The 8,557-nt window shown below is 38.5% G+C and overlaps 1 protein-coding gene across 4 annotated transcripts in view; it reads right to left on the bottom strand.

Moving 5' to 3' along the window:
- Nucleotides 1–3,020: 3,020 nt before the first annotated feature.
- Nucleotides 3,021–8,557, bottom strand: part of LOC129762440 (GPI inositol-deacylase) — a 241,825-nt gene continuing 236,288 nt past the window's right edge. For 3 of the 4 annotated variants that reach the window (XM_055760675.1, XM_055760674.1, XM_055760676.1), the window contains 4 exons: nt 3,863–4,001; nt 3,643–3,805; nt 3,482–3,580; nt 3,021–3,297 (listed from right to left, as the gene is read on the bottom strand). In XM_055760675.1, the coding sequence (XP_055616650.1) occupies nt 3,126–3,297; nt 3,482–3,580; nt 3,643–3,805; nt 3,863–4,001 (573 nt within the window). In that variant the 3' untranslated portion in view covers nt 3,021–3,125. Of the gene's footprint in view, nt 3,298–3,481; nt 3,581–3,642; nt 3,806–3,862; nt 4,002–8,557 lie in introns of those variants that run through there. The other variant, XR_008740625.1, reaches the window with a different exon arrangement.

The raw sequence follows: 8,557 nt of genomic DNA, 5'->3' as shown, positions 1-8,557 counted from the left end.
GCTGTCGTATTGCAGTGATATTAAAGCGGTATGAAACAGTTCGCTCAAACTTGCAGTTTTGCATTTTTTCAATGGCATCGTTTTGAAACAATTGCAGCAGATTTTCATTTTAGCAACGGATTCGTTTTGTAACGATATTGGCTATTGGCAACAGATTCAGTTTTTTTTTGCATTTTCATAATGGCGTCGTTTTAAACGATTGCAGAATATTTTCAGCTTTGCATTTTCACAGAGGCGTCGTTTTGAAACGATTAAAGCGCATCTTCCAGCTTTTCACTTTCGGAATAATTGAGCGATGCGGTTGTCCCAATCCGCTTGCTATAAGCGTGGCATTTTTATTAGAAAATAAATCAGCTTGCGCATGGAGGATTCCATTCGGTTCTTTTTTTAAAAAAAAGTGGCAGGATCGCCAAATGTGCAACTTACCTCGAAGCGCTCAGCGAAAGACTGTGGAACGAAGATATGTTCGGCTCGTGTGTGCTTCAGAGCATTGATGGTACGACGGCTCTGTACAATTGCGCTTGCTACGGTGGATGATGGTACTAACATTATTAAGCTCTATTCGCATTAGCGTTTCATATGCCACACAAAATATATAAACACAAACATCTTCCATATATAACTCACAAATTAACTTTTTCCAGCATATGCAGCAGTACTATATAATCAAACAGCATACCTTTTAAACATATTATTATTTTATTTACTCAATTCTAACCACACTAATTCATACTTATCCAGCATTTTACTAACACCATTAAACTAACTACATTTATAAATCACCCAACATCACATCATTCCTTCCCACTCCATCCCACCCCTTCTCCTTACCTTTCCTTTCCTTTTCACCCACCCCCCACCCCATTCCCTCCCTTTCCCTTTGTTCTAGAGCTTGGTTCTACGATGCTTCGTCGCCGCTTTGGTACTAATTAATAACAATACAATTACGTTACAGCTCATATTAAACATCTTATATGGCATAGGATCCTTTCCTGCCTTCGCCCGGTTTTACATCTGAGCAGACAGGTCCGCTGAATATGGTTTTTTCTTCTTTTTCACCAGCCTCCTCAAGACTGGTGCTCAATGGCTCTTCTCAGAGCTAGAGGCGAATGAACTGAAAAGTTTAAACCCTCTTAAAGCCAAAAAGAAGAAGAAGAAGAAATACATTCATTACGATTTGTTCGCTCGTTGGATTCACATACAAACTAAAAAGGGTCCTTTTCAGGATCAGAAAAAGTCTAAAGAGTTTATTGTTTTGTTATCACTCGATATCCCCATCTTGTTCGGCTAAACCTTCCTGTTTAGCGATTTGTTGTCACTCGCCACAGCTTTCACAGTTGGAAAATTTCTTCCCATCCAGCTTGTGACATATTTTACAGTAAATTACATTCAATGGCACGTCGCATTACCACCACTCAGTGCCGGATTGGAGGTAATTTCAACCTGTAATTGAACATTTGCGATGACAGTGGTACAGTGTCGACTTTCAATGTGGGGTCATAATTTGGATCTCTATGTTTACAAAAATGTCCAACTAAATAAGTCGCATTACATGTCCGTCCAATTAGCTAAATGTCGAACTAATTGTAAATTACTGTACTTTAAATCTGGAAACAATTTAAGAATTGGTGAAAATTGAATAATCAGGAAAGTCCCCAACTATCAATAAGCTCAGAACAACTGCCAAATTCACATACTCATCAGATCCTGGCAAACAAATTATGAAAACATCAATTTGTGTTTTATTATTATTTTGGATAATGTTTTAGAAAGCATTGAACTTTATTTCCTAAACTCTTTTTTGGAAGGTTTAATGGCCCTGAAAAGCGCCTTGTTTTATGGAATGGTTCCAATTTAGAAAACTTAGTACTCGTGGTTTTGAAAAAAACCATTCCGAACGCCCTCGATGCCGCCTTGTTCTGGATTTGCCACCAAAGCAGTTTGTATAAAGAACAAACTTTTTTCTTCTGCTACCTGATGCCGTTTTGCGATTGCGTTTGCCACTCGCCACTCGCTGCAACTGCCTGTTGTCTTGATGTCCACCGAACCGAATGTGTTCTGTTCTGAATGCGGGTTTTCTTATCGTCGCGAGCAGCTTTGCCAGCTAACTCGATCACTTCGGGGGCCGAAACTATATAACGCCGGCTAGGTTGACTGGTGCTCTGGTACTATCGCGCTCGGCCTAGCTACCCTTGCGGGGAACTCCAGATCAACACGGTTCGAGCGGGATTTTGCCTTTCCCTTCACTTTTCCTCCTTTACCATGTCCAGACATGGCTGCTTGGGTTGGTTTGTTGATGTGTTGTGATGCGAACCGATGTGGTGTACGGTTTGAATGAGAATGATCGTTACAGCAGCGGAGCGGGGATTTTTAAGCTGACTGGCTGGCTCGAGAATTACGCATGTGTGAGACTGCGACCAATGTTTCGTTCATTTTTTTCTTTTTCCTTTCCAATCGTGCTTCATTCTATTTCGCTGCTGCTCTGGTTGCCCGTTTTGGTCGGTACGATTTGAGGAGCACAGAATGGACCAATCAAAAATGGGCACATAGTGCATTTGGACAATGCTTGATATTTCACAATTATTCAATTATTTATCTCAAGAAAAATGAAATTTTATTCATTATGATAGATGCGTAGATATATTTCCTATCAATTGATGCAAAAACCTTTGCGATCTATTGAGAAATGCTCGAGTTATAAGCGTTCCAAATCTTGCATTTTTTCCTACTTGTTCAGTGCCTAGATTTCCATTTCACCCCCTATATCTTCCGGTTAGACGTAGTCCTACGTCAAAAATACGATTGCTTGATTTTCGCTGGAAGAACTCCATCAAATCTATCACAACATATGTCTTAATACTACGTCAGGGTTCTTCCATGAACCATGTTTATTTATGAACCGAGGTTCTTTTTTGGACCGTGGCTGTTTTTCGAGCCGAGGCAATTTTGAACCGCAAATTGAAACGTTCGCCGACGAGCTGATGGCGGTAATAGTTCCCATTGCATTAAGAAAGTCGAAATTATTACGAGAAATAGTTTGTTCTATTAATTGTTAAATGTCAAATTAATTGTTTTACTGTGCCAAGGAGGCAAATTTGATGAAATAGTCGACAATGTATTACAATTCATTCAGTTTTTACAGTATAATCTTTGGTTCTTCCAATTAGCTGGTGTATAGTTACAATTGCGATAATTCCAGAGATAACAAAATTTAGCCGGTATATAGATGATTGACAATATAAAATACACACGATGGCTGCAGTATATAGCACTCCAGCTAAAAAGTTATAACCATGTCTGAAACGATAAGAAAACATTTGGTTTTTTATAACTTGACAGAATTTCAATTTTGGAATAGTTATTCAATTGCATCACTTTGCATGTTTTTGAAAGTTAGAATTACAATAAAATTACACTGATGTTAACTGAAAATAACCGACTAAGTTAATCAATTTGCATTGTGTATCATTTGATTACTTACATTGTTCTGGGTGCATCTATCTGCCACAAGATGGACAAACAACCAACAATTATTATAGATGGAATTAGAGAAGCATCTGGCACAAGTGAAGGAACATATCTAAAGCATAAAACATTAAATTGTGATTAGTATGAAAATATCTACAATTTTTTTTTTACTACCTGTATGTTTTCGCCCAAGTTATGAAGCTTGGAAAATTTAATAACGATGCTATAACGAGGAGCAGAAACAAGGGTAAATGAAAATTAATGTTGACTAGCCCGTCATGTAGTTTTTTATTTTCTTCTCCCGGAATTTCGGCTATATCGTCTGTATTCCCAGAATCTGTTTCGGATAACGTTATACTAAAGCAAAAGAATATAAATATTGTACTCATTTTACCATTTTTGTGTGAGTCGTCGTTCTCGGGTACCGGTTTCTTCCGTTTAGGTTGAATGCGTATACCAAAGATTTTTTGAGCAATACGTTGAGCTGTCTTGAAGACGAAATGTTCTAAATATTCTTCGTACATTTTAGTGAGCTATAAATACAATATTGCGAAAAAAACAACATTACTTTCAAATTCTTATAGCATGGCGAAAATTTTAAAACGTGAACCATGGTCCTATTACTTCAGAATCAACAATTCGAACGCTTTTATTATCAGAATATAGAAAAACGCGAGGGTCCTGCCGAGTAGACGAATGTCTCTTCAGTTGGGTTATCCACGGAACACGGCAGGAATTATCGGGCTAGCTAGTGGTTAGCGTCACATACAAGGTGTTCAATAATTTCGAATACAACTTTTCATCTTTGTGTAGTTGAGCACTGTGTGCATTCTGTGTTTTGGTGTTGGTGTCAGCTTTAGCATAATATATAGGCTAACCGACGCGCACGATGTCGACTAGCTGTCACTCTTTGTCTTGCAACAGACGCACAATGTTCCACATGATCGACTGTGGGCGCCGACGTTGGCCAGCATCCCCCCATCCCTCATAAACATCCCGCGATTTCAGAGCGCCGCGTCGGTGATGGTTTGGGGGGGCAGGCGTGGGAAGCTCCCTCTGGTGTTTATCGAAAAAAAACGTGAAAATCAACACCGTGTACTATAAGACCGAGGTTCTGAGGTGGTTATGGCCCCGGCACTTCGGGATCTCTACGGGAAGGATACAAAGGAGGGGTGCTCCCAGCTAATATGCCTCAATAAAAATTTAAGCGGTAAAGAATATCTTTTACTTTCATTTATTTAACACATTTTGAAAGTGTATTCGAACTTCAAAAAGCAATTGTAAATACTCCTATTCTACCTGAGATTGGTCCTTATCCTGTGATTGACGCTGTAATTGTTCACATACAAATGAAACACAAATTTCTGCATAACTCGAAAATTAATTAAGCAAATAGTGCCAAAGTTGGCATGTGAAGGTTTTAGGGGACTCGAAATGTTTCTATGGTAAATAGACACTCCTCCCCCTCTCTAAGGAGGGGTTGCCATACAAATGAAACACAATTTCCGGCATAACTCGAAAATTTATTGAGCAAATGGAGTCAAATTTGGCATGTGGAGGTTTTATAAGGCAAGAAACGTTTTTATGGTGAATAAACACTCCTCCTCACTCTGTAAGGGGAGAGGGGGGGGGGGGGGGGTGAAATGTTTCTATGTTGTTATGACTGTTGGCGCGTTCCTCAGCGCCAAGGCAGTGGACTGCAAAGTGGAAAGAACTTTCAACTGTGTGGAAATTACTCTTCTTCTGCCTTGAGAAACGCAGGCAATGGTTTCCACAGTAGTCTACTAGCCAGATATCGATGGTGCGAATGGTTTCTCAAAGTCAAAAACTTGTTACTTTTTACTACTAGGTTTATCATTCTTTGTGTGGACGCCGACTGGACAACATCGTTGCTGGACGGCGAGTGATCGAGTGCCTTTCTCAAGGCAAGAGGGTGGAGGTGGTAGCGCTGGAGTAGAGTAGAGTAGAGTTTTCAAAGGGCCTTTCTCAAGGCTAGAGACGAATGAACTGAAAAAGTTTAAAGCCTCTATAATACAATACCTTCCTTCCTTCCTACTAGGTTTATTCGAACGATGTTGCACATATAGCGTGTGAAAACAGAAAACATTAAATTCTCGACCGCCACCTCTTTTTAGGCGTATGTGAACGGGTTGCACTAGCGATGCAATGTGTCTCGTCGGTGTTGAATAAAAACTGTCCCGCGCATACGCTCAATGTCTGCACTGATGACGTCATTCCGGAGCGGTCGAGTCGGGCGCGAACAACGTCGACTACCCTGGAATGATCCTCAGAACATCCCAAGCTACGAAGATCGCTTTAAGTTTTTGGGATTAAAACTGTTCTGCGAGCGACGAAATACAGCGAAAGCTCTGTTTGTTTCGATCTCATACAAGGGAATATCGATTGCCCAGAGTTATTACGACAAATAAATTTCAATACCAGAAGGAGAAATCTGCGCAATCATGATTTTCTTCGTCTTCCAACATCGCGCACTAATTATGCTTAACATGAGCCCGTTGCAAGCATGGCTCGCGTATTTAACCCCTTCCCGTATTATTTAATACGTCACACATCAAGTGATTTCACTAGCGTTCTAGCGCCCTATGTTATAGCCTGCTGAGCGTTCTAGCGCCCTATATTATTCAAATACACACGAGACTCGATGTTGTACGGGAAGGGGTTAATGACCAAATCGAAGCTATCGACTTCAATTCAACGAGAGAATCAATAAAAAGCCGCCTTAATTTGTAAAAAAAATTGAAGGGTCTGAGCCTAGGGGTACGGACGGAAGTTCGACGTAGGACTGTGATTATTCAGAACACTTGGTTATTTTAAAAGTAATTCTTTTCATTGTTCATTGTGTAATTTGTTTTCATTCTTGAACTCTTTTGAAACTCTAAATCAATGGTTTTCAGCCTTTTTTGCTCATTTCCTCCCTTTACGAAAATGAATCCCTGTGCTTCAACCCTATCAGTATTTTGTTAGAAAGTCTGTAGCATATCAGTAAAGTAATGTAAGAATACAAACGGTTTTCAAGATGTATTCGTAACAAATCTAATTTTATACTTGTATCTGATTACAAAAAAGGTACATATATAAAACTGGGCAAATCAGTAGGGCACCTGCGCCTGAACGATTTCCGCCAAAATCGTAATTCTTGAAAACGTTGTCGAAAAGCACACCCCATGTCTTCAATATCCACTATGTTACGGTGTTTTATTCCCATCAGCAGTATTGTAGAAAACCCAGATTCACATAAATTCTACGGAAAGGACAACAACATTCGTAACGCTTTTTCCTCATATCATTTCCGATCATTTGTAGATCGATGAATTTGTTCTGAAATTGATCCGAAACTTTCGTCACTGCCAGTCGGAAGGCACTCCAATCCATGTTTAAATATGTTCTTTGATATAAGGAAAACATGTTTTAAGTTTAACTTGTTGTAAAAAGTCTTGAAAATGCTGTACAATTTCCTTTTATATGGTCTCCTGTATTGTTTCGTCGTCTGTTCCATCATCATTCACTGACGAAAGTATTTCAAACATTGCGAAGTTGTTCAATTGAACATTACATTTCAGATTTGGAAATGTTTTCCGAGGATCGCAAAATTTTTGGCGTATCCAATAAAATTTTTGTGGCAATTTTTGCTAATCATTATCATCTTCAAAGCGAACAAATGTGCAATATTCCGTTGCCCAATTCCCTCCTTTTAATGACCAAATTCCCCACCGGTTGAAAATCACTGCTCTGAATAGTATTCTTGAAAAGGGCCATTTGTTGTATGTACTCATAACCTTCAAACGGTTTGTAACGAACAGAGAAAGATTATAAGCTTCTGGCAGGAAATTCAACTGTCTAACTGAAAATGATTAATGAATATCAGTGGGACACATAACAGGGTGGATTGGTAGATGAGCTATATGTGAATCGGTAAACAAAAAAATATATATCTTCATTGATTACATTGAATATGAAGTTTATGGGGAAGAATCGAAAAAACAAGTTGATAATACTCACAATTTCGTGATATTTTTAGGTAAAATATACATGAAATCATGAAGTTGCTTTATGTTTAATGGATAGCTATGGTATTGTGTACTCTTTCCATTGTTTTTTTCTTATTATTAGGCATTGGGAGCAGTAGATTTTTCGGTGAAATATTGCAGACTATCACAATCAAGTCTTATTGGTTCCACTGCTCAATCTACCATAGAAGGAATTGAGTCATTGAGGATTATGAATTGAATATTATTAATATTTCATCTCGTTTTAATTTTGTGATGCGATGTAATGCCTATCTCAATAAGTTTTCGCATGGTAATCGCTGCCTCCTCCTTATTAACTTATTAAAGATCACTGTATGGGTGACACTTTCCTTGTTGCTTTGATGAAATATTGAATGAAGTTTGAGTGATGTATGAAATCTTGCATCCTATTACTTCTTGCTAATTTATTAGATAGAACAGGGGTTTTCAAATGGTGCTCCGCGTGGAATTTGTGCTCCGCGAAGTTATAGCAAATGCTCCCACTTGAAAATCCGTCTCGAAAAAAAAACATTCTTTAATTCGATTTCACTGGGCATAAAGTGATTTACCTTGTTGACTCCGGGTCAGATGACCTTTATCTACGAGGCGCAATCGCAGTTTAGTAACGTCATTGCAAACAGGATTTGTTTTATTGATTAAAAAATGTAGGTGCTCCGTCAAATATTTTTGCTATAAAAAGTGCTCTGCCATAAAAAAATCTGAAAACCCCTGAGATAGAACGAATTATTGCACGCAACTTTGTGTTACCTACAACATTCATGGGAACGAAGTTGGAAGAAAGAATACATGATACATGATTTACCTTCGCATCCGCTCGCAAAACATACCTCTCTTATTTGTTAAATTGCTCACTTGTTGTATTATTTTCACTGTTGAAGTCTCAGGCGAAAAAAATGCTGGATAAATTTACCGTCTAATGGTATATATTATAACATATATTGTAAGAACGATTCTGCGTAATATGCATTTGACAACTCTTAATAAACGTTACATTTTTCGTAGAGTGACCCCCCTATATAAAAATCAAAGACGTAGTCCTA

The sequence above is a fragment of the Toxorhynchites rutilus genome, chromosome 1 (genome assembly GCF_029784135.1).
Source record: "Toxorhynchites rutilus septentrionalis strain SRP chromosome 1, ASM2978413v1, whole genome shotgun sequence".
Classification (NCBI taxonomy): Eukaryota; Metazoa; Arthropoda; class Insecta; order Diptera; family Culicidae; genus Toxorhynchites; species Toxorhynchites rutilus.
Note: the sequence above shows the minus strand (reverse complement) of the source record. Positions and strands in the feature narration are given on the sequence as shown.